At 38.7% G+C, this 26,784-nt stretch overlaps 1 protein-coding gene across 4 annotated transcripts in view; it reads right to left on the bottom strand.

Annotated features, from left to right (window-relative positions):
- The window catches only part of SLC24A2 (solute carrier family 24 member 2), a 107,374-nt gene that overhangs the window by 8,058 nt on the left and 72,532 nt on the right, over positions 1–26,784 (bottom strand). For 2 of the 4 annotated variants that reach the window (XM_086867572.1, XM_023943640.2), the window contains exons 5-8: positions 26,118–26,168; positions 18,657–18,752; positions 16,934–17,019; positions 3,181–3,312 (exon numbers count right to left, since the gene is read on the bottom strand). In XM_086867572.1, the coding sequence (XP_086723698.1) occupies positions 3,181–3,312; positions 16,934–17,019; positions 18,657–18,752; positions 26,118–26,168 (365 nt within the window). The remainder of the gene's footprint in view (positions 1–3,180; positions 3,313–16,933; positions 17,020–18,656; positions 18,753–26,117; positions 26,169–26,784) is intronic. The other 2 variants (XM_086867573.1, XM_086867575.1) reach the window with 1 other exon arrangement.

Below are 26,784 nucleotides of genomic sequence, written 5' to 3'. Positions count from 1 at the left end.
GTGGTCCTAGTAACAGATAAATGAGAGAATCACGGCTCATTCAGTTCATATCCTATTTTCCTTTAACAAAAGCAAAAGGATTTTGTAGTTCCACTGTAGATTAGATGTATTAGTACTGTTCCTGTCTATCAGAAATGTTTAGAACATTTTTCTTTATACATTTCTATAAATTTATATATGCCAATGTCTTAAAAACAGGGCTATAAGTAGAAAAAATAATCCAGGTATGAAGGCTTTTCTTCTAAGAGATTGATCCTGGAAACTAGTGTGTGCTGAATAATTTGGAAGGTAACTTTTAATTTTAGCCAGCATTATTACCAACATCTTTAACCTGAATGATTCACATGTTTGTCTCGTACATAAATGTATCTGCATTGCAAAGTTTGATCCTTCTTTCACACTTAACAGTGCTTAACTCTGATTACTCAGAACCTGCTCCTCTAACTGAATCTGTACAGGAACATGTTGTCCTTGTCCCCTTGGTAACAGTGCATCTCTGTATGGCAACAAGAGTTCATGGAAGTTGTAGCTCTTTGTTTGTAATGGGAATTTGCAGAGATAGAAGGAACTCCCCCATGGGTCCATATGGGGGAGGCAGGACTAGAGCCCCAAGATCCATTTTTCTGGCATGTAATGCAAAGGGATGGACAGTGGAGTAAGATTATAATAAAGGAGGTGGTGTTCAATAACTGCTTCTGACCTACTGGGGCACCTTGGTCACATAACTTTTCTTTCAGTCTTTCAATATCTGTTACTCCAGGTGGGCAGTTACACATGTGACCTCAAAAGAGCCACTGGGGAAACAGCCATTAGTACAGGAAAAACACCCATTAATGCTCAAAACACCTGAGCAAAAACCTCAGGAAAAAAAATTCACCAAGGGCGCACCTACCTCTGAGATATGCAAACAACATTATTGATGTTATAGTAAGGATTTAATATATACTGGCTTAATGTGAGCAGGTGTTAAGGCGCTAAACACATTAAAACATCTCAGCTAGTCAATCAGCTGACAGTTAGCTGAACTAATGCATAATCTACTCTAAGTATATAAAAATCTGCATATGTGTGCACCAGACCATAATAAGGCAGCAGGATTTTGCTAACTTTAGAACCAGAGACCTTGTCTACGAAATAATTTTTTCTAGGGCTTCTGGGTTTTATGGCGCTAAATGTATCTCAGAATAGTACAGATAAATGCAGGGAAACCATCTTCTTTGTGTGGAGATAAAAAATACTTCAGAAAAAAAGACTCTAGATGGAAAGAACAACTTATTGAAAAGTGGACACCCACAGAGGATGCCAAAGGCTCCATATGGTCTTTCAAATCAGTATACAGCACACAAGCATTCACTTTATATATGCATATGCTAATCTGAGCATCCTGATGCAGAATTTGGGTTTCTGACTAAAAATTACCACACTTGCAAATCGAGCCCCTGATGACAGGCCTATATAAAAAGTCTGAGTATTATTTTAGGTTTGCTTTAACTTTTATCTCATAGATTTCATTGAAAATTGTTTTCTGATGCACATGCTGGGCTGTGATAGCAGGCATCATTTTTTGTTAGGAAGGGATTAGTGGGGATGGCACACAGAAATAAGTGAGAATATTGTGAAGATACAGTAATGAAGCATACTTAAAATGCTAGACAGTTTATGCAACCATCTGGTTAATTCTTTGACAGCAATGCTCAAAGTAAGTAGCTTGTTATACTGATACAGCCCATTACCTCTTCTGTTAATCCACATGTAATTACAAACAACATTTTTTTTTTTTTCTGTAGAAAAAACTACTCCTTTCAGTGAATGGAGTCTTAAAACTCTGTTGTCCAGTTGTCTACCTGGCACATACAAGTATGTTTATCTTTTGTGGTATGGCAGGGTATTTTAGCTGCTGGATGTCAGCATGGAGTTCTGTTGTGAATGGTACTAGTGCTAATAATCACATGCATCACACAGTTGCAGGCAACTTGTCAAGATACTCACTTTCCAAAACTATTATTTACAAAACTGTTTTCATTTGTACAGTGCAGAATATTGGATAAAGCTAGAGGTCTTCTTATATTACCTTCAGATTTTCAAAATTCAAAATAATGCCCCAAAATATTTCTTGCTCATTTTAGATCAAAATATGAAAAAAATTTCAGGAATGAAATTTGCAAAAGGAGGGCAAAAATTCAGAAATAAGTGGTCCTGAAATTAATGTAGTATGTTCTGTGTGTTGTGAGACAAAAATGATTTCCAGAGTTGTCTGGAATTTTTAAGAAAAAGAAAGCTAGAAGATTGGGAAGGGAAAATGTGTTAGAAGGGAAAATCGTCACTTTATAGCCTCTGGAACCTTTTATCTAAAAACAAGTCAGAGATCTTATTTTAGCTTCTTTCTTGCACTGAGTTGCAGTTTTTCAGCATGTGGGATGGGAAGCTTTTTCACTGTCTGTGAGCAGGAAAAAAGAATTCAGGGTGTTGATTTATAAACTTACATGCTGTACATGTATCTCTTGCAGCAGTTTTAAACCCATTTTGATCCAGAAAGGAACAGAGATTAAAACACCACTAATTTATTTTTTTTTCTTCAGCTCTTGACACTCTTTTACTTTCCATGAGCTTTCCCAGTCAGGTCTATTTGTATAAAAGTGGTAAGACTTGGTAACTTGTCAGTCTTACATTACTTCAAGCTGTCTTTAGAACAAAACTATCAAGTATTTTATATACAAAAGGACCTATGGATTCTCATCCTAGTATGAAAATGACAAGATTACGGGTAGAAGAGAAAGGTCTAATAGAACTTCTATTTAAGAGAAATGCATATCTTTATGTCTGAACTACAGAAAAATTTTAGACAGTCTAAAATCCTTCCAGTCATACCCTTTAGAGCACAGCAGATACTCAGCACTCATATGTTCAGCAGAGATTCAGAAATACAAATGTGAAGACTCCAAAGAATTTTTCAGACCATCCACTTTATGTCATGAAGTATAAGTGAATACAAATCATAATTTTTATAGAGCTATTACCAACCAGTTGCTCATAAGCACTGATTTGAAGATTTGAATACTAATGTTGCAACCTCTTCAAAGAAGAAACAATTAAAAAGCTAATAGCTCTAGTTCATTTTTGGCATTTAACTAGAGTACCACCCTTTTTTGCAGAACACATTGACTTACAACAGTTACTTACAGGTTTTCTGACGTCTGGCAGGGTAGCCCACAGTGGGAAAACAATGGGTAACACAAGAAGATAGGTGACCTGTTTGCGTGGGGTTTCAGGCCAGGCCAGGCTGAGAGGCTGCTCCTCCTCCTCATCTTCATTCTGTAAGAAAAGCTCCAGTGAGCAGATTATCAATGTGGATGAATGAAGATAGGAATTATTTCAAAAAGAGTTCAAGGACAGCATTGTCTTTCAGGGAGAACTATGGTGTCTGAAAACATTGCATTTACACCACACCTACCTAGCAATGTTAGCTAGGACACACTAAAAAAGACTTTGGCCGGACTGTGAGGTATCCCTACAGGATAGGATGTCCATTTGTTGACAGTGTGGCTGGTCCCTTGGGATGCACAGGGTGTCTCTGACAAGTGTTCCTTGGGATGGCTCTCCCTTGGGATGTGGGCTAGTCTAGTCAGGGGGTAAGATGTGTCTGAGATGTGTCTGGGCAGTGTCAAGCCTGGCCACACAGAGAAGACAGAGAAAATGTGTAGAAACACACACACACACACACACACACACACACACACACACACACGTATCTTTATGCCTATATGTATATATATATATATATATATATATGCCTTTATGCCTACTGTGTGTAGATGTATACATGTATCTAACTTCTTAAGCTTTTGTGAGTAATTTCAAACCTTGCTATTGAATATATATGCCTATATATTTATATGTACTGTCTTCTCCACAGGGAGGGAGGGTAATTCAGGCACCTGGGGAGCTGTAGTGCTACGCTGCTGAGGTAAGACTGGGCTGCTCAGGGCTCTGCCCACTCAAACTGTGAAACCAGCAAGGGCAGAGATGGCCCAGCTTCTCCGGACCCCAAGACTGTTGTTGGGTTGTCCACACGAGGAAAGGGCTTCTCCTTGTCTCTATCCAAACTCTTGTGTACAGGCCAGTCACAACACAGGAGTGTTCCTAACAACTTGGTGCTGAAACTGAAGACACTCCTCTCCAATCTGCGTCGCTGATTTTCACATTGGTCCCTAGTCTCAATTTATGTGAAAGCTGCCCACCTGTCATCCCTATTATAGAGTAGGTGTGTAGGAACCCTCTCCGATGACAGAAAACATTTGGCTGCCACACACTTCTCTTTCCTTAGACTGCTTCTGCTAACAAAATGGAGCAAGTGTAGTGGGCATGACTCAGCCTTTTGCACTCATGAATCAAAATAACTTTTAAATTGTTAACATAGGTAGGTGATGTCTCCAGAACTGTATATAAATTGCAGAATCAGACAACTGAAAAAATGTCCTGAACAATACTTTCACGTAGATGTGTGTAATGCAAACACTGTTAAAACTGTGGAAAGATTTCTAGAGAGCTCAATGAAAGCTAAAAAAGTCTGAAAAAGAGCACCCAGTGAAAAATGTTTGACAGCGTGGGTGGTATATGATGACTTTTTCAGGTCGTGTTCTTGGGGTTTATTTTTGAAAAAAGGACAATAATTGAGATCTCTCCACAACATGCATGTTACTCTTCCTATAGATTTATAATTGGTTTCTTTTCAGTTATTGCCCTGTACTAAGGTTGCTTATATAAACCTTATGACAATGTTATTTGAAGCAATCATTGAAATGACCAAACTAGTTGTTCTTTTCTAAGCAGAAGAGTTATTGATGAAATGTCACCACATGTTGATACTGTTAATAACTTTTTTTACTTACTGCCAATTTTGAAGAACTGGTCTTGATTATTCCACTATTATGAACTTCTGAATTGTTCAACTACCTGAAATGATCAGTACCTACAGAAGCAAGCTCAGCTCTTAGCTTGGGATCTTTCACTATGAAGGTATCACCTGACATCTGTGGACTGGAAGCAAATTCCTATTTACTTCTTGACATGCTGACAAGTTGCAGCTACTTTTGAGTTACGTGTTGATGTCAACAGAGGACAATATTTTGCTATGCCCTATACTTTGTAAAACTCCCAAGTTGCACAACTCTATGACAACAGTAAAGTGAATAGGTCATAATGGTTATAATAATTTAAAGAAATTTAAAAATATATAAGCACAATTTTTAGCACTCAACGCAGTACTTCAGAGGCTCCTGAGCAGCTTAAGAGGCTAGCTTTTGCCTTTGGCTTTCAGCTTTTCACTGAAGTGGACATGCTATGCTTCATTGCTGGAAAACTACTGAAGCCAACTTTAGAGGAGCTGTGCTGGAGGAGAAGTTTGTGAGGCTACTTCCCAAAACCAAATCCATTCATTTTCCATTCTGGTAGATGCTTTTGGGGTGGGAAAATCAACCTGAGACACAGGCTCAGCTTTGAAATGTGATGACTGAGAAAAAATTGGAGCACAAAAGGACCAATTGAAGGGTTGCCTAGGTAACTCTTTCTGAATGGCCTATGTGTAATTCAATCAGCCAACTCAGCTGGAATAAAGCTTTCTAAGTGACTGCTGCATAAACAGCACTGAGTGGCAAAGTACTTCCTGAATTGCCATCTTTAGAGATTAGCCATGATTAACAATTATATTTAATCACAACAAAACTTTACATTACTCTGAGCTTGCATATGAGTCTTAAAAATATCTAGACAGTAATGCCTATGTTGGTTCATGCAACACTGTACCAGTACACCCTGCAGTTCAACACTGGGACCTGCCCTAGTCTCGTGTCTGTGTCAAACACCTCTGGGTGTGCATAAGCACAGAGGCAACACGAGTGGCTGTAGCAAAGAACCACAAAGAACTGCTTTTGTAGATTTCTAGATGTCTCCTGAGAAACCTTGACCTATCTGTTCAAGATCTTTCACCTTCAGTTGTCCTACATCATCCCTTTCCCGAAGACAACTATCCCCAAAACATAAGACCAAACACAAGCTCACAGTGCAGGAAATACACTTTTTCTTTCTAGCTTAACTCCAGGATACATTACAGATGTTGCAGAATGGATATTAATTTCCTATTTTTTAAGTTAGATTTGGCATCTGATTTTCAATGCTGACCTTCCAAAATCAGTGGAAGTAATGAAGTTCAAAGTATTTGTAGATCTAGTTTCCATGAATTTCAAAGCAACACTAAATTATCCACTGATGTTGAAGAAAAGAATGGGAAATAATTTCAGCATCTCTAAAACCAGACAAATGTGAGTGTCATGCTGTGGACTATGCAGCAGTGACAGAAGATGACTCAGCACAGATTTATGGCAGAGATTGCATGCGCTGTCTGTGGCTACAGCCACGTACATACTGAATATGCACTATCACAGTTTGTAGAAGATAATCCTGAAAATACAGCTTTGTTTCAGTCTGTACCATGAAAACTCCCTACTTGCAATATTCAGTATGATTACATTCTGCAGTGCTAAGAAGAAAACTAAACTATTACGTGATATATACCAGGAATTCAATTGCCAAAACATAAATGATTGTAACATTTTAGATACCTTCTGGTATCTGCCTTGACCCCCACATGCTCTAACAGAAGTAAAGAATATTCTGCTCACTTTATGACACACCTACCATCATTGTGCAAAGTTCTCCATTTCTTTAGGGCAGCTGAAGTGCTCCTACCTACCCATCTCCATTCTAAAACTCATTCCCTGCTATGACTCTGTAGCTAATTAACTTTAACAAATCTAGCCAGGACATATGGGAAAGCTGCATCACCTGATGTTATGAACTGTGATGATAATCCATTAGAAAGAAGTTGCCATATTAAGTCAGAACAAAAGCAAATTTACACCAGTACCTTGCAATCAGACATGGGCATTCAGAGACTAAGTATTTTAATGAATATGAATACCATATTCATAAAGAATATGGCGTATTTTTTCATATTCCACAAATTCATAGAATCACAGCAATATTTAGTCTGGAAAAGACACTTCAGATCATCAAGTCCAACCATGAACCTAACACTGCCATCTCCAGCACTAAACCATGTGCCCAAGCACCACACCTACACATATTCTCACCTACACATATTCTAAATACTCCCATGGATGGTGACACAAGCACTTTTATGTTTGATAACTGGGCCAATGCTTGATAACCCTTCCCATGAAGCAAATTTTGTAATATCTGATTTAACCTTCTCTGACACATCTTGACGTCATTTCCTCTTGTCCTGTCACTTGCTAGTTGGGACAAGAAGCTGACCCCTACCTGGCTACACCCTCCTTGTAGAGGTACAAGGCAGTGGTAGAGAACAATAAAGTCTCCCTTGAGCTTCCTTTTTTCCAGGCTGAAAAAAACCACTTCCCTCAGCTGCTTCCCACAGGACCTGTGCTCCAGACCCATCACCAGCTCCATTGTCCTTCTTCGATACTCTCCAGCAATTCAACCTCTTTTTTGTAGTGAGGGGCCCAAGAGTGAGCACGGGATTGGACGTGTGGCCTTACCAGTGCCAGGGGTACAGGGGGACAATGACTGCCCTGGTCCTGCTGGCCACACTATTACTAATATAAGCCAGAATGCCACTGGACCTCTTGGCCACACAGCTGGCTCGTGTTTTGTTGCTGTTGGCCAGAAGGGAATCACAGCATCATAGAATAGATGATGTGTGATGGCTGGAAGGGACCTCTGGAGATCTAGACTGAATTAACCCCAGGTCCTTTCCCACCATGAAGTTTTTCATCCACTCTTCCCCAGCCTGTAGCATGGAGTTGTTGTGACCCAAGGGCAGGCCCCAGCATGTGGCCTTACTGAACCTCATACCAATGGCCTCAGCCCATGGATCCAGCCTGTCTGTCCCCTCTGCAGAGCCTTCCTACCTTCCCGAAGATCAACACTCCAACCCAACTTGTGTCATCTGCAAAATGACAGGGGGTACTTGACCTCATCATCCAAATTATCAATAAAGATATTAAACAGGACTGGCCCCAATGCAGAGCCCTGGAGAACACCACCAGTGACTGACAGCTGGATTTACCTCCATTCACCACCACTCTCTGGGCCCTGCCATCCACTCAGTTTGTTACCCAGTGAACCACCCACACCCAGTCTACCCATCCACACCATGGAAAGCCAGTATCTCCAGAGGAATGATGTGGGAAATGGTGTCAAATGCTTTACTAAGGTCCAGGTAGACAAAATCTACAGCCTTTCCCTCATTTACTACACAAGTCAATTTGTCATAGGAGGAGATCAGGTTGGTCAAGCAGGACCTGTGTTTGTAAACCCAGGCTGGTGGGGCCCAACCCCCTTGATATCCTGCACATGCCGTGTGATGGCACTCAGAGTGATCTGCTTCATGACCATCCCTGGCATCGAGGTCAGACTGACAGGCTTGTAGCTCTCTGGATCCTCCTTCCCACCCTTCCTGTAGCTGGGCATCACATTTGCCAACTCCAGTCAACTGGGACCTCCCTAGTTAGCGAGGACTGCTGGTAAAGGATGCTAAGTGGCTTGTGAGCACTTCCATCAGCACCCTCAGTACTCTTGAGTGGATCCCACCCAGCCTCAGAGATTCGTGTGTGTTAAGCAGTGTAGCAAGTCACTGACCATTTCCCCTTTGATTATGGGGGCTTCATTCTGCTCCCCATCCTTTTCTTCCAGCCTGATTGACCCTGGTGACATGAATCTTGCTACTAAAGAATGAGGCAAAAAGGGCATTCCATACCTCTGCTTTTCCCTTATTCCTTGTTGCAACGTTTCCCATTGTATCCAAGAAAGGATGGAGATTGTCCGTAAGCCTCCTTCTGTTGCTGATGTCTTTCTAGAACCTTTTATTTCTAGAAACACCTTTCGTTGTCTTTAACTACAGAAGCCAAATTAAGTTTTGGCTTTGGCCCATCTAATTTTCTACCTGCATAACCTCACAACATCCTTTAGTCTTCCTGAGCTGCCTGTCCCTTCTTCCAAAGGTCATAAACTCTTCTTTTTCTCCTGAGTTCAGCCTAAACTCTGTTCAGCAAGGCCAGTCTTCTTCCCAGCCAGCTCTTCTTTCAGCACATGTGGACAGCCTGCTCCTGCACCTTTAATGTTGTTTTCTCAAACAATGTTCAGCCTTCCTGCACTACCTTGTCCCCTTGGGACCACATCCCAAGGAACACTATCAACCAGTCCTGTAAACAGGCCAGAGTCTGCCCCCTGGAAGTCCCTGCCAGCTCTGCTGACCACCCTCCTTACAGCTCTGAGAATAGAAAGCCCTCCTTTCATGGTCTCTGTGCCCAAGATGGCCTCTGACCACCACATCTCCCACTAATCCTCTGTTCACAAGCAGTAGGTCCAGCTGTGCACCTTCCCTGGCTGGCTTCCTTACTCACTGTGTCAGGAACATCAAGGCATGTTTCACACAGTTCAGAAACCTCTTGGGCTGTTCCCTTCTGCTGTGTTATATTTCTAGCCAGTATCTGGTATGTTGGAGTGTCCCAGAGGAAAAACGACCAGCAATTGTAAGACTTCCTCCAGCTGCTTGCAGTATATTTTTGTCTTCCTCTTTGAACTGGTTGGATAGTCTATACTAGACTCCCACCAGGATATCAATTTTATTGGTCTTACACATAAATACTCAACCCTTCTATCATCATCATCAAGCTCAAGAAAGTCAAACACTCCATAACATACAGGGCTACCACACCACCTCTCCTTCCTTGCCTATCCCTTCTGAAGAGTTCATAGTCATCTATTGCATCACTCCAGTTGTGTAAGTAATCCCACCATGTTTATATTACTGCAATTGCATCACACATTTTCCATCTGTTCAATGGCTTTAATTCAGTGCAGGAATACTGCATGCATTGGTGTAGATGCACTTTAGCTGGGCTATCAGTCCTGTCATGAATTGGGGGAGGAGCCTTAATTACTATGTGACCGTTCTCAGGTGTTTGCTTCTGGTTGGTTCTAATGGATTGATGATGCTTAGCTCTTTGCAGCTGTGTATAGATCTTGATTCACCATCTCCATTGAAGATTCAATGGTGAAGGTGCCATGTGAATTAATACAGAGACATTTCCAATGTGCCTTGGTGTACCCAGCACATGATGGAGCAGACTGAAGGACCACACTAGCACACTATTGCTCAAACATAAATGTGCCACTCCTAGGCCTATCTCTAGCATGCCTCTTTCTTCTTCCAAATCTAGTTTTATCTCTTTCAATAAGCCCTGCTTATCTGAGCCTTTCGCCCCTTTGAGGCAGGTGCATCTTGTCTTTCAGCAGCAGGCCCAATTTGTTTAAGCCAATCCATGATAAAAACTCCTAAAATTCTGCATGTTATTGATCTTCTGCAAGTTATTGAAATTCTGCAATTTATTGGTCTTCTGAGTCTTCCTGTTCCTTCCCTCCTCATGTCCTGCAACTGGAAGACTACAGAATGACATCATTGTGCCCTTCATCCCTTAACCACTCATTAAAGATTTAGATGTAGCTACATTACATCTTCACATATAATAGTCATTACTGTGTTTCTATGAAATCCTTACTAATTCTGTCATAATTATTTTTACTCTTTATGCATAGGATCCTCATTTCTTCTTGCTGATGTTTGAGACTGTATTTTTGTTACAGAAACATTTGCAGTGCTGAATATCAAATGTATACTAACGCCTAGATGGGATAATTGTGGTACCCTGGCATATATTTTATTGTTGCTATTACTATTATTAATAAGGATGATAAGGAAATGAATACTCTACTAGGAAAATGCCCTCTCTGCATCTTAAGAAATGAGATTAGAAGTGTTATTCTGCTTGGCGTTCTCTTTCATACATCTGTAACAATCTTTTAAACCAATCTACATACATTCAAAACTCTTGCTACTTAACTTGCTACTTAACTCTCAACTCATTACAAACAATTAAAAAGGGACAAAAACATATTTCACAGTTCTTCATGCAAAAACATCTATCAAATACTTATCTGTAATTCCAGGGAAGAAAGAACGTACTGGTTTGCTCAGGACCATTTTAGAAACATGAGTTTGGGTTAGTAGGGACCTTAAAATCACCTAATTGCAACCCCCCTGCCATGGACAGAGACATCTTCCAGTAGATCAGGTTGCTCAGAGCCCCACCCAGCCTGGCCTTGAACACTTCCACGGTTCCAGCTGGGGCACTCCCAACTTCTCTGGGCAACCTGTTCTAGTACCTCACCACCCTCACAGTAAACAATTTCTTCTTAGTATCTAATCTAAACCTATCCAATTTTCCCAGTAAATTTTTTTCCTAACAGGAAATTATGGCGTGTTTCACATTATGTAAACAATACAAAAATACAGTGACATTTCATCCACAATTATTTTGTTTAGAAACAACAGCTTATAGCAAACTCCATCTGCAAAAGCCACAAGGGAGTCGCTCCTTCTAGAAAACATCATAAAACCACTGTCTCCAGAGAAGCTTACAGTCACATTACATTAGAAAAAACAGTTACTTTTCTGGCACAGCATTAAACAGAATTTTACACCTTTTTTCCACACATTAGGAGAAAATGGAAAACAAGTACAAAGAGCCACCTCAAACTTACCAGAAATACTGAATCTGCTACTGTTCACCAACTACTCATATTGTATAATAGTGGTAACATGTGAACTATAAATACCACATTCTGAGGATTAATGTGTTAGTCCACCTAAGATGAAGAGATAAGCTATAAATTCTCATGCTTTTACATTTCTTGTGCATTCTGTCTTCTGATTAATCAATAAAGAATTAGCACTTGGGCTCCAGAAGAAAGGAAACCTAAAACAGGAATTATGTGCAATTCCATTTGCTTAAGCTGCACTATGGATACTGCACCACCTATAAAGAGGTAATTTCTTTCTTTGCTGCATAAGACTGCTCAGGTTTGGTTTTTGTTTTTTTTTTTTGTTTTTTGGGTGGGTTTTTATTTGTTTGTTTACTTGTTTGTTCATTTGGAAATGAGCTCTGTACTACCCAAATTTTCACAATCAGTAAGTCAAGAAAAACTGATGTGATTGTGATCTCAAATGTTCTCTATCCCAGAGGTATGTAGTGATTTTCAGCACTGAGGTTTATTTCTTTTTATTTAGAAGGCCACATCTCACATTAATCTATTTCACTAGAAAGGCAGAATAGAGGCGACTGGAGCCCTACTATGAACTCAATCTCTGCCTTTTGTTTCTGGTCTGTAAGTCATATCACTCATTTATCTTCTCCAACATGTCATTAAAAAAAAAAAAGACAAATAGGGTGAGATAGTAAGCTAGTACAAGAGTATGCAATTTCTATGGGTTGACTAAGATAGAAAGCAACATATTTCCTCACAAATTCTTGAGGAAAATTCAAGCAGGCAGTAATATTAAATGCATTAGCTTTCAGAATGCTAAGACTTATGTTTATGACTGGATACTCTTAGGACAGCTAATTTGTGCAAATCCTGGCTGCACAGTAAACTCACTGAAGAGAGCTACCTTTTGAGCAGACTCTACAGGAGGGAGTAAGCTCAGGTAGGTGTTTGGTCCAGATTCTCCTATTGCTGCTTGAGTCCTCTTAGGCACTTGCAGAAATAAGTAAAATCACAGCTCCCAAAACTTATATGCTAGTCTTTATGCTATATTATTGCCAGCACTCTTCAGGGAATTTGAGAAGAAATTCTCAGAATGTAACACACAAAAATGCAATCAGCTCACCAGGAGAAATTACAACCATGGTATCATGGAGACACTTCTACAGAATAAGCCTTTGTCTTCAAGCCATTTTTCACAGTCGTAATTTTCAAGTAAGTCAGACCGGTATACAGCAGCAAAAAATGTGGAGTAGGCAACAAAGTAACATTGTGAAAATGAAGATCAACCCCTTCTGATAGCAGCACCTTCTCTACAAATTACAATGAGCAAACAAGATGCAGACATTTACTTTAGACCAAGTGTGGCAACTGAAAAAGTATTTGGGTTTTGGAAAATAATTTTTTTATGGTGAATCAAACCAATACCAGGGATGCTGGAATATATCACAGCCTTACAATGAAGGCTGCTCTAATCTTCTCTATCCTCTGTCTCTATGAAATCGTCATGTTTAACATAGCTCAGATTAATACCCTGAGACAGAGAAAGCAACGGTACTCACATTCACACCAAGCTAATTTGATGTGAATGGAATGAGTATTCCAGGGCAGGGGAGATATGTCCCCATCAGTGCTCTGTCCTGAAATGGTGCTGCTGCTCTTCAGTGGGGAAGGCAAAACCTGCTTTGCCGGACTGTTGCCCAGGTAAACGGATTAAATCCAATGCAAGCAATGAAGCCTTTGCATCATCCTCCTGTGACATAAAAACTGCCTTATATTTTCATGGAAAAGTTATCTCAGTCATGGCTGGCATGTAAATACTTTCCAGCGGGGTTTCCATGGAAACAGGAAAAACTGTGCGCATGTGTACGTGTGTATGTGTGTATGTGCGTGCATGTGTGCGTGTGTGTGTAGGTGGGAGGAAAAGGTGTTATCTTCAGATTGGAAGCTATTTTTAGGTAAGCCACAGGTTAAAACGACTACCAAATGCTGGTTAAGAAGGTGGCCGGGGGTGGAACTGGACTTCTCAGAAGGATCACATTCTGAAGGGCACTTTATAAAACATTTAATGAGCTACTAAGTGTCCTTTTAGTCTTCTTTCATTTTCTTATTCATGCTTGGTACCACTCTGTGAAGCCTTATATAACAGAATCTTCTCCTCTGTGGCAACCTGCTAAAGGTTAAGAGACAGAATGCTCTAAGTAGAACAAAATCCCCAAGGAAGATGCAATATCCAGCAGAAAGGAAGGCAATTTCTGACTTCAAATAAAGCAGTAATGTCTTACAGATGGTATGGTGGGAGGAGGTATTGTTCCCTCCTGTGCTGTCTAAGGAATGGGAAGGAGACCACAGTCATCTGTCCTTCTTAGCTGATGATCCCAGTTTTATCAAAGAGTAGGACATTGGCAGCATTTGCTTGTAGCTAAGTGGGGTGATAAGAATGTCACTGTCTGGCTCAAATGATTGGGTTGCTGGGTACATTTTCTGGACACCCTTTTTAAATTTCTGCAAGCAGCATTAGGAGAGAGGTTTTCTTGTTGCTCAAGGGCTTGAGCTAGAAAGAGAAAAGCTGAATTTCCCTGGAGGACAGTGGAGTAAGAAAAACGGAGTTAAGCCCCTAGGAAAAAAGGAAAAGCAAGACAGTGGAGTTTGGAAGAGAGAAATTAAAAAATTAAAAACAAAACAAAACAAAAAATCCTGAATAAAATAGGTGAAATCCACCTAGTCATGACACCTTGCAGAAATCATTAACTCGACAGTGTCCTTGCATCTGTCTTGTGTGGTGTTCCAGCTCTGTGTAAGCCTTTTCTTCTTTCTTGAAAAAGAAGGAAGGGAGGAAAGAAAAATAATTTGGAAAAAATATAAAGAGGTTCCTAAAAAGCTCCTAAAGAAATTAGGAGAAGTAAACTAAATCATGGCAGTTTGGAGTATTATGCTTAAAAAAAAAAAAAAATTACAAATATATGAAAATTAAAATACAATACAAAGCTATTTTTTCTCCTTTTCTTGTAGCCTTACTCTGAGACTGTCTTTTCACAAGGGCCTTTTCCTCAACATTGTAGTTTTAAAATAATGGGCATTTATAAGTAAAACTGATTTATGTTCATATTCTGTTTTTACTAGGGGAACACAGGATATTTAATGTACTCATTTGCTCTAATATAGAGATTGATATTCCAAAATGCTTGTGTCTAGGGATTTAGACCCAGACACTATAATCTGCATCAGTGAAAAGTAATAAAAACCCCACAGATATGCTTGCTTTGCAAGAGGGAAAAGCATGAAGAACATACTTCATGGAAGTTGACAATGCAGGAGAAAGAATTAGGTCCCTATGCAGGTCTTCTGTATCATCACAGCAAACACGCTTCAGGATGACCTACTATATGACTATATCCACTTCACATCCTGCAGATTTCAGGACAACATTTTTTTTCCCCCAAAGGCATATCTGAAGCTTTGTCAATCCAGATTGACAGTGTCTCTATATTATCATTACCAGAATGTGGAGACACCAACAGTTTTTTTAAGGGATTTTTCAAAACAGCACTTATGGATCACGAACCTGTATCTTTAGACTCTGTAAGTTGAAAACCAGAGAGAAGCAACTTTATGCTATCTTTCCAAATTCTGACACTACAGCAATTCCTTTTTAATTAGAGTAAGGAAAAACCATCAAAATTTCAAGCTACTTGATTGAATTCTACTTAGAAACAGAAACAACTAGTGTCAATATACAATGGAGACACTTGGTTACAAAAAGATCAAAACTCAAGGTCAAGTTTGGAAAAGCTATAAAGATGGCTTAGGAGGGCAATGAACAATTTCCCTTCTTCAAATTTTAATTCATCAATGGAAAGGGTTACAGAAATGCTGTGAGTGGGCTTCTGCTGTTGCCTGCAAATTTTATTGTCTTCTAAAAATTGATAGTAATCTTATTAGTGTCCATGAAGTCAATATGCAGAGCAGAAGGAAACTGAACCGTCCAATGTTAGCTTCAGAGTGATGCTAGAGTTTGGAAAGGTGTTTAAGGAAGCTATACACAAAAAGTCTGTCAATACCTTGAGGAGAGGCTCTGGTACAATACAGAGTTGGCAGAGACCCTGAAAGTAGGGTCCTAAGTATTATGGAAGCCTATTTACTTGTTCCATGGATGAGTAGACTACTTTTATTGCAACTTCTCAAAAATTCCAGTATGTATTTTTAAATTACAAAATAGGTTTCAGCATATCAATAACTCAAGCAGCCTAAGAAAGCTGCCAGGATACCACTGGAAGAAGAAAAAATTGGAAAGGCCACTGGGGAGGAATCCAGCATGGACCATCTCAAAATGCTGTTAGGAGACTGCTAGTTTTTATTTTAACAGCAGATACCTGAAATCCTTTCATTTAGATTGATGGAGCTAAATCTGCAGACTCATTCCTCCACCAGTTACAAACCTCCTTGCTTTGCTCTATTGTGCCATTTAGATAAGGATAAATAATGTATCCTACATCTCATACATAAAAATCATTGTTCAGAATGTCCTAATACTTGCTGAAATTAACATAAAAGTTCCAAAGCCTGCATCACTGCAAATTTAAACTGTCCAAAGGGAGATGAAAGGAATTTCACATTGCTGAGTAATGTACTCTTGCAATAATTTTCCCTTCTTCCCCTGCAGTGTCTTGAAACTGAAGCCTTTATCTCAAATGATAAAGCTCCTTGACCTTTCAGATTTCTGAACAAGCCTAGGAAATGTTTTATTACGATATAAATTGATAGCATTTGGACATTGCTGTGATATGTAATTGCTTAAGATTGCTTTATCTTCATTGTTTTCACTGAACAATCTCAGTGGGAAAAAAATCATATGAAGCAAGGTAACAGAAGGCAGGATGCAGAAGTTTGTGTACAGGTCCTCCTTCATAATGAATTTTGACTATTGCATGAGGCACATCCTGACAGGTTGTCTTAAGAGAATAGGTTTTGTGCAATGTGACAAGTAATTTCTATTAGCTATATTTAGGGCTGCAAACATATTACCTGTAAAGTAAAGATACATTTCCCAGAATAATAGATTCCAGACTCCCACTTTACCTTACAATGAAGGGCAGGAACAGAAGGCAAGATCTTTCATATGTGGCAAACTGTACACTGAGTTCAGTTGTAAATGAAAACTAAATATTATGTAGACAGTTCATACGGTCAGCTCCTTTCTATTAAGATATTCACTTTCAGTGAAAAGCACAATCAAGCATGCAATATATTTACTAACACAAGAATTTAAAAAAAGATAAAAAAAGTCATTAACCTCTTCGACATTATGTGCGATTCCATTCTGCACTGGTCCTGAATCACTCGGTGGTGTTACTGCAACTTCCACTTTTGCACCTTTCTCTGTGGATCATCCATGGATAAGAGCATAAGAGCAGGAAAACAACAGATCAGAATATTAAATTACAAATATACTAGTGAAATAGCTATCATATGTTCAGTCTGAGGAAATTATCAAATATTAAAGTTGAACCAACATCTGTGTTAAAAGAGAGAGAAAAAATTGCCTGGTATATGTTTTCAATAAAGATCTTATAAGCATTGAGAGTTGCATTCCAATAAATATTTAAGTTCATTGCAATATTCAGAGCTCTCTGATTGTGCAAAATGCACTGAGTGTAATACTTCAGGTAAAAAGTGATGTACAGCATTCACCCCTGACATTATAGAATGCACTGTGCTGCATTTGCAGGTGAGGGGACACATTCAGTGCTGTAAGTTTTCTAACACACTGACCCCTGCAATTAGTAAAGTTGCCTCCAAGCCATAATCCTGCCATCTTCCATGCAAAAATGTGGGAAAGAGTAAACAGATGGTGTAATAACATCTAATTATAGAGGATGATCTTTAAACCAGAATCCTGTAGTCCTTGTGCTGAACTTCCACATGAGCTTAAGGGATGAAGTTAGGCCTTTGGTTTCTGATGCCAAATTTTTTAAAATTTTTTTCTTACTTTGACTATCTTGGAATTCTGTAAGCAGTAACCTCCCTAAGTATGTAGTACATAAATGTGTCAATGGCCCTAACCCCCCTTGGACAGTACAAATGGGGAATAGCAATATGAAATGCCTTACTCAAGTTCAACATGCCTTATGGTATGCTCTTGTGCATAGAAGTAAATACAGCTGTCTAGTTACATTACTGCTATCCTGAGATTCTTCTAAATTAAAAATCTGAGATCACAGCCACAGCAGACTGCCAGACTATCTGTAATTATTTCAGTATATGTGTGTTGTCTCTTAACCCCACAGTTAGCATTATGGTTTATTAACAGACTGTCCCAACCAACTGCCTGATTTTGGAAACAAATAATATGTAAACATAACACAAGGTCAGAAAAAGTGTCAAGTAATAATAAAATTATTCAGATCTTATTTGACACATTTGTATCCGGTTTTCTAATGCAGATAATATGATGAGGTAGAGAAAACAGATTTTTTCATGGTACAGATTTTCCTTTAGCATAGGAACTTTGGAACTAAAATATAAATTCTTGCCTTAATGGCAAACCCTAGTCAGTTAATTTTGCACAATTAGCACAGATGGGCCTCAAAGGCTTCTAGCAAGTAGTATACAGACAAATCAAATCTTAAATATAAAGGTGATACTTTTTGTGACAAGAGTATACCATATAAAGCACATGTTCTACTAGAGAATTTCAGTAAATTAATTAAATTTTCTTGTATATACTGCAAGGAAGTTTTGTCTCTCTGTCACTTCAGTCCATAACCAAAATCAGCTTTGCTTTTTCTTTTCAACATTGTAGAAGACTTTCTATATGCCTTGATTGGCTTTCTATTATTGCATTTAACTTCTGTCCCATTCATAATTCTCAGACTCTTTGGTAGAGAGAATCAGAGTATTTTTATTAAAATAGCATATGTAATGTAGGAGAAAGTAATGATTAACAATTTTCAAACAAAATAAAACAATGAAAATAATATCAGGACCATGTGATAAATCTGTAATGCTGCACTCACCATGATTAGCAGCTCCATTCTGCCTTTCACTGTCTTCCACCTGGCACTTCTTTTTGGCAATCTTATGCAGAATTGAGGCCCTTTCCTTGAACTTTCCTAAAAGAAAACATTGTCATTATTACAATGCAGCTATTTTGAGATGCAAAGTTTATTTGCCATACCTTAGGCTCCATAGATCACTGCTGATAATCATTTAAATTCCTCCTCAAACAACAAATACCCTATTAAACACTATCTCATGTTCCCATATACAGGGCTGTGATTTGTTGGGGGTTTTTTTGTGGAAATAAAACTGAAATTTTTTTTGAGAACAGCAACAAACAGAAGAAGAAATTGAAAACAAAAGCTGCGATTTTTCTTTGGAAGAGGTCAGTAAAAATCCACCTATAAATGTGCTGGTGTAAGATTTCAGCTGAAGCAGAAGATGAATACATGAATCAAGATATCATAAACAAACCAAAGAGTTTCAGTTCTCAATTAGTAATACCATAGAATAGAATTTCATATTAACACATATATTGACCATACTCATTATAGTGAATGTGGTCAGCTTTGTCACTTTGGACTCATCTATGTGTCTGTGACTTCTACTCACTTCAGTGCTTGGTAAAATTATGAAGAAGATTATTCTGGGAGTTACTGAAAAACACCTGAAAGTCAACACAGTCACTTAGCCAGCGTGGTTTCATGAGGGGAAAGTCCTGCTTATCAAACCTGATTTCCTTTAATGACAAGATAACACACACAGCTCATCAATGGAAACCAATTGATGTGATCTTTTTGGATTTCAGTAAATCGTCCAAGACTGTCTCTCACAGAATCCTTCTGGACAAAATGTGCAGCCCACAGCTGGACAAACACATCATGTGATAGGTGGTCAACTAGCTCATGGGTCAGGCACAAGGGGTCACATCAGACTGGGGACCTGTCACTGGTGGGTTCCACAGGGCTCCATTCTCAGCCCTGTGCTCTTCAACATCTTCATAAATTGCTTGTATGTAGGACTGGAAGGGATATTGAACAAGTTCACAGATGATATAAAACTCAGAGGAGCTGTTGACACCCTCGAGGGCAGGGAGGCCCTGCAGAGAGACCTCAACAAAGGTTTGGGAAATCACCAACCATTTCAACAAGAAAAAGTGCTTGTTTCTTCATCTGGGATGGGGCAACCCTGGATGTATGGAGAGACTGGGAAATGAGATGCTGGGAAGCAGTGCCATGGAAAGAGACTTGGGGGTCCTGGTCAATGGCAAGTTGAACATCAGCCAGCAGTGCCCTGGCAGCCAGGAGGGACAACCCTGTCCTGGGGGGCATCAGGCACAGCATCACCAGCGGGGCAAGGGAGGGGTTTGTCCTGCTCTGCTCTGAGCTGGGGCAGTTCTGGGTTGTGCCACAACATCAGAAATACATCAAACTAGATGAGTTAGAGAGTATCCAAAGGAGGAAGAAGAGGATGGTGAAGGATCTGGAGGGGAAGCTGTATGAGAAGTGGCTGAGATCACTTGGTTTATTCATTTGGTGAAGAGGAGATTGAGAGGAGACCTCATTGCAATCTTCCAACACCCTAATGAGGGGAAAGGAAGGGGCAGGAACCAGTCTCTTCTCAGTGCTGACCAGTGACAGGACCTGAGGGAATGACCTGAAGCTGAGTCAGGGGTGGTTTATGTTGGGTGTTTGAGAAAAATTCTTCACCCAGAGGGTGGTTGGAAACCAGAACAGCTCCCAGGGCAGTGGTTACAGCACCAGCCTGACAGAGCTCAAGAAGTGTTCAGAGTGCTCTCAGGCGCATAGTGTGACTCTTGGGGATAGTGCTGTGCAGGGCCAGGAGATGGACTTGGTGATCCTTGTGGGTGCCTTCCAATTCAGCATATTCTGTGATTCTGTAATTCCAAAGGGGAAGAAGAAATCTTCAGAATACATGATATTAATATCAAGTTTGTAAAGGTAAATTTTTTTCTTAACCGACTAGGTGGATTTTTTTTTGTCTCCCATGAAGTTAACCATGCAGCTCAACCTCTACACTCTCTGGGGCAACACACTGTCCAGAGGTCCCAAGTTTTGTCACTCTTTATTGACCACTGTGTCCAAATTATACATTAAAACACAGCAATGTCAAAGATGCCAAATACCAAATAAAACCTTTTTCTGCCTTGATAGATCTTTCTATATAAGGACTCTTTGGACATCTTATGACAACCTATGATGTGTAGAAAGTTGATGTATATGCTTTTACTGATTTATCCTGATTGCAATTGCACTTGTAGTATTTTAAAATATTTTTTAGGAGTCTAACTCGTGGCTATTTTACAGCACATTTTTCTAATTCAAAATACTATTACAATACAGGCCTGTAGCTCTTTTGATTATTCAACTATTTTCCATTGAAAACTGTTGGGTCCCTGCAGCAAAACCAGCACAGACTTAAGACCAGAAGATATTTCAATGTAATTATATAAAAGATTATCAGTGGAAAGTAAAAGTAAGAAGTCATGAATTAATTCAGTTACTTGGATAACAGTCACTTGTTGCCAAGCTAAAAACTTGGAGAAATTCCAAGCACACAAAGATAAATCATTAGTCATGAAAGAAATCCTCTCTTCCCTCCTTAAAACAGAAGCTTCAAACCCCTGTACCCACACTTTTGTATGTGAAGAAACATATGAGCAGTTCACAGGGACTACCAGCTATCATTTGCTGTGAAATGGAGCTAGTTTCTTGACAGCAAACCACTTGGAAAGTAATAAAAATACCACAAATATTTATTAAGATTTTATTTATAAATATTTATTACTGTCCTTTCTGAAGTCCCTATCTTTTCACAAACACATCATGCTCCAAAAAAAAAAAAAAAAAAAATAGCATAGCAATTCACAATATTTGGCAAATATTATCTTCTTGGCACCTAGAGTAAAACGCCTGCAAAATAGTATTTAAGCATAGAACACAATCATAAATAATATGACTATTTATCTCATTATTTCACTGCACAGGGTAGAGCCAGAAATTCTAGTTAGAAGGGAAGAAGTAACAAAGAGTTAAATAAAGAAAGAGTGAAAGAATGAGAATTTTTTTGGATAGCAGATAAAAGAGAAGAAAACAGGAAAAAATACAAATCATATCCCCAAATATTTTAAGCCAAAATGCTGAGTCATAGTGGTTCCTAATTTCTTTTGAAAGAGTAGTGGCACTTAAAAATTAAAAGAATGAGTTAGCTTATCCAGAAGAATGAGTAGATATGAAAAGGTCTAATATAATTTCAGCTTGCTAAAGGATTGTGCTAGCTTTAAGACTCCAACTAAGCTTTATATGCTTGAAAATACAGTTTGTGATGCCACATATATACAAATGCATTTTATGCAATCAATGAACATGATGCAGCTGAGACATTTTCTGAAAAATAGCTGTGGAGCCACCCATGTCTCCACCTATTCCAGAATGGTGTAGGACCTTCGAATTAAGGGTTCAGTTTTAGAGGCTAATTAAAATGATGAAGATCCTAAGGATATTCTAGTATTTCATTTGAGATTGTGTGAAACTCTGTAGGTTTTTTTAACAGAGAAATATGGCTATTATTGAACTGAAAAGAAAATGTCTTCACAGAGAGTCACACCAGTTTAGGTTAGTTTAATTGAATGTGTCCTCCATTTTTTCACATTTACAAAAACCTCTCAGCATCTTTAGAAAGAATTTCTGACACTGACCTTTAACAATTTTAAGTTACGCCATTTCATTCTGGACACTCTTAAGTCACTGTCACAGAAGTCAAAATCAGCATTTGAAATGGAATATGTGGGGTTTTTTATTTTTATTTCTCAGTAGATGCATGGTTCAGTCTACATTGTTTAACATCATTACCTTCCATTAGGTTCATTCAATGTAGGTACCAGAAGTGCAAGGAAATTATTAAAAAGCATTATTAACTATCAAAAACATGAAACTGACAAAGCAGTAGCACCCACCTACATGGAGATAGTGAAATGTAAAAAAACAGCAGAGCAATGCCCCCTCCGTCCCTCCCTCCCTCCTTTTTCTAAGACTTTACTCCTTTAAACCAAATCAAAACTTGCTCACTGAAGGGGAAGCACAGAGCCACCAAGAAAAAGGACCAGCTGAGGATATATCTATGTTATTCCAATTTTTAGAAGGCCACTGAGGTCAATCTTAGGCACAGACCTTCTGTAATGTCCTTTTTCTTATCTTTAGATGGGGTCATTAAATAAAGCATAGGAATCTAATGTCACTGTTCTTTTTTCTAGCAGGTAGGTACCTATGTTTCCTCTGGAACAGTCCTATGGTTTGTCTTTGTAACAGAGATTTTCACAACAGTTGGTATAATGAGAGCTTTGGTGAACAACAGTGCATGCTTCCATGGACTTAAAATAGGACAGATCTCTACAGAAAATTCTTAGTTAATCTAGGTTCACTAAACCCCACCAGAACTGGCAGCTCATTTTAGTTTGCAAAGAATGTGGTAGAAGGAAGAGCTGATCAAGGCCAGATGATTACCAAAGAAGGTAGATTAAAACTACATTGTTTTTATTTGAACAGATACAAGCAAATCAGTATTGTATAATGTAGATATGCGTTGATCTGCATGAGTAACTCCAGCTGGCATCAGCTGGCAGAGATTCTCCTCCTGATAAAGGATATATTAAAAAGCCAATCCGTTATCTACAAACTAAATTGCAGTCTAGAGACTCCCTGGGTCAGAAAAATATCTGATCTGATGTGAAAACAGTTCTTCAGAAGTTCACTCATTTAAAAAATTCAAGACTCTATCCCTTGCCTTGTTTTCAGTCTGTGATCAAAGGAAAATTACTGCATCTATATAGCTATAGCCGAGCTTTTGTGAGTCTGAACATGTCAAATCTGTGGCTGTTGAGCACTCCGAACTGTACTTACTAATTCTGTTATGACCTGCTGTGGAACATAACTGGTGAGTCACTACCAATCAATTCCAGAAATCCACCTTACATGCTTTCTCCTTGGCAGAAGTATCAAATGAAAACACATTCTATTTTGTCACGTTGTAGGCTATTGGTAGAGCACAAGATTACAGTGAGCTTCTCTTCTCATCCTGTAGGGCACATTTACTCTCCCAGTTTGATCTGATTAATCTAAAATGAATTTAAAGCCACTTTCAGACCAAAGAGAAACAATCAAAACAACAGAAATCAGTTTCTAATGTATGGAACACTATGGCTCTCTGGCCATTAGGCTGAATCTGATCATGTATTATAGCTTAACCATTAATTCTTGCCCCTGATTGTTCTGATGCAGCAGGAAGAATAAATGCACCTGAGTTTCTTCACTGGAGGACTGAAAGAATATTCCCTATCTTGACTCCAGGCTTGAGGGCTGTACATAAGGGTGTACTTTGTCAGAAAAAAAAAATCAATGGATTTGTAACTGGATTTATGTGTTCCTGTGACTAAGCTGCTGTGCAAAAGGTACAAAAAACTCAGTAAAAAAAAAAACAAGAGGAAGAAGAAAATGGGTAATGCAAGTAAGAGCGATGCAGAGTGATAGCAATTAGACTTCTAAAAATCCAAATAGAAAGCTGAAAATATAGTTCACTTTGATCAAAATACAACTTCTGAGATAAACTAATCATTACTTGCTTTGTGAAAGACAAGTGAAAATGATGATGGTTGTTTTTGAGAAGGTAAACTGCATCACAGACTCTTGTCAGTGTTAGTGTTTCTAAAGACAAAGAGCTTCCTTTTTATTTCTGCTACTGGATTTTTCCTGTTGCTACAGTATGGTCCTGAATTATTTATTATTGAGAAATGCATTCTGAGATGACATTGAATATTAAAAGCATTACTTCTGCAAAGGCACAGTAATAACACACATATATGTATGTATTATACTGCAACAGGTGTTTCCCTACAAATAACTACATTTAGATGTCAACGGAGTATTTATGCATTTCAGAAGGTTACTTTGGAAATAGTAGATTTAATATTTCACCATAAAAAATAAAAACCTTAACATACCCACGATTAAGGCTACAATGAGGAGTTACCTTTTCATTTTGATTTTATGATTGTAATGATTGTAATGAAGACTGAGATAAGACATACTGCAAAAGCTTTACCTCTGGAAGTCATATCTGAGTGGCCCAGGTTAATGACTCCTTACAAGTGCTTGAGAGGTGTACTTAAACAACATAGACACCACTGTTTGCCTGTTAATATCTACTTTAAGACATCTCTTGTTATATTGGTACCACCTCTGTGGACCAGATGCTTAATCTGGGCAATGGAGCACAGTGAGGCAAGATCATTCTACCACTGGAGCTCAGGCCCACCACAGATGAAAACAGCATCTTCCAACACCTGCAGCAAAGGTGCATGGAACCATCTGCCACAGCCAGCCCCAGAACTGGATGGTGGTGTTGGTGTACCAACAGCAGATGCAGAAAGAGGGAAACAGACGTTTTCACTTTCCATCCTCCCTGAGAAACGATCACGAGGAAGACATGTAATGAGGATTCTCTTAAAATCTTCACGACTACTCAACACTAGAAAGCAGCTGTGTTTTTAAAAAAAAGAGAATTATGGTATTTGTCTTAAATTCCCAAGATTAAAAAAAAATAGGAGTAGGTGGCTAACTTTACTACCTCAAGATTTTCCCCATCCCCAGACATGCTGCTAATTTCTAAACTTAATAATGAAAACATCTGTCTGACATTATAATCAGAGAGCTGGGCAAGAGGCCTAGATCCTACAGACAATCAGGTCTCAGTTCAGGGATAATTCCAAATTGTAGAAATGCTGACCGCACTTGGATGAAAAGTATGTGTTGGGAATTTAGTAGAGAGTTAACTGCTTTCCTGAATTAGTATGATAGAACTGCAATGCCTTTGAGTCAGCAGAAAAATTTCCTGAGATTTCACTGAGCCCTGATTCAGGCCCTAATTGCTTCCTTCTTTTATTGCTAGAATGAGGATTTAAAACTGCAAATTTTTTGCATTGCAATCAAGCATACAATTAATAATCCAGGATTAAACACGCCTACTTTTTAAAGGTTATTCATTACTTTTCAATAAAACAGTAAACTGAAGTCACTTAGCAATTGTTCTGAGTGGTTTGAAAAATCCATAAATTAATTCCGCTTCTTGAATGCATTGTAAAACATGGCATCAAATAAGCACCTGCAATCTATGTTATACTGTGTCATATAATTTCCAAGTATGGGTTTGCACATGGTCTTTGCTAAAGGTAGCCCATAGTATTTCCTTACCTGAAACAGAAGAACTGAAATGTTGAAAAGAAAAGCTTGAAAAAAGAGTCGTAACTGATGGAGCCATCAATAAAGACATGCAAAAAAGGAGTTATTCAAAAATGAAGAAAATGAAAACAGGACCAAGAAAAACAAAGGAAAATGTAAACACATAAAAGGCGCTCAGGGGGCTTCAAAAAAAGCTCATACAAACAATTCTAAAATATTTCTTACCTTCTTCAGTCATTGTGTCATAATATTTTAGGTTTCCATATGATCCAAGCTCTATAACATCACAGTAAAAGACACAGAGATAAGGAACCAGCAGACATTCAAGAAATGTACATGTTTTTGCATGTGCTTAATAAACTGGAACAGTGATTATGCAAAACATTTTCTAGGACAATGAAACACAGATTACAGAAATGGCACTGCTTTCCCCCTCCAAAATTTCACAAGTCATTGACTTTAGCTAAAGTGTTAAACTTTCTAAAGGGAGATGTAGGAGAAGCACTGAAATCTAAAATTCAGCCTTTTCAGGTTTCTTGACAATTTGGTGCCTTTACGTTTGGGAAAAGATAATAAACCTTGAGAGTACCTAAACAGTGGTAATTTTGCAAGCTAAGCTCTTTTATCATTCCCCAGGTCAGATATTCAAATACTTCTGTATCCAAATTAAACAAGAAAGTCTCAAAACACACAATTTTAGGAACTGTTCATAATGCTTTCTCCTGAACACTGTTTTGATACCAGTGCTGATTTTGACTGGCTTTAGAGGGGCAACTTAATTTAACCACTCTCTTGTCACTTGTGAAATCAGAAAAAAGTTACTTGCTTCATCGGGTGATATGAGACCTAAATTAATTAAATCATTAAATCTATCTGAATATATATATATCTG

The sequence above is a fragment of the Cyanistes caeruleus genome, chromosome Z (genome assembly GCF_971803275.1).
Source record: "Cyanistes caeruleus chromosome Z, bCyaCae1.hap1.1, whole genome shotgun sequence".
NCBI classification, from domain to species: domain Eukaryota; kingdom Metazoa; phylum Chordata; class Aves; order Passeriformes; family Paridae; genus Cyanistes; species Cyanistes caeruleus.
Note: the sequence above shows the minus strand (reverse complement) of the source record. Positions and strands in the feature narration are given on the sequence as shown.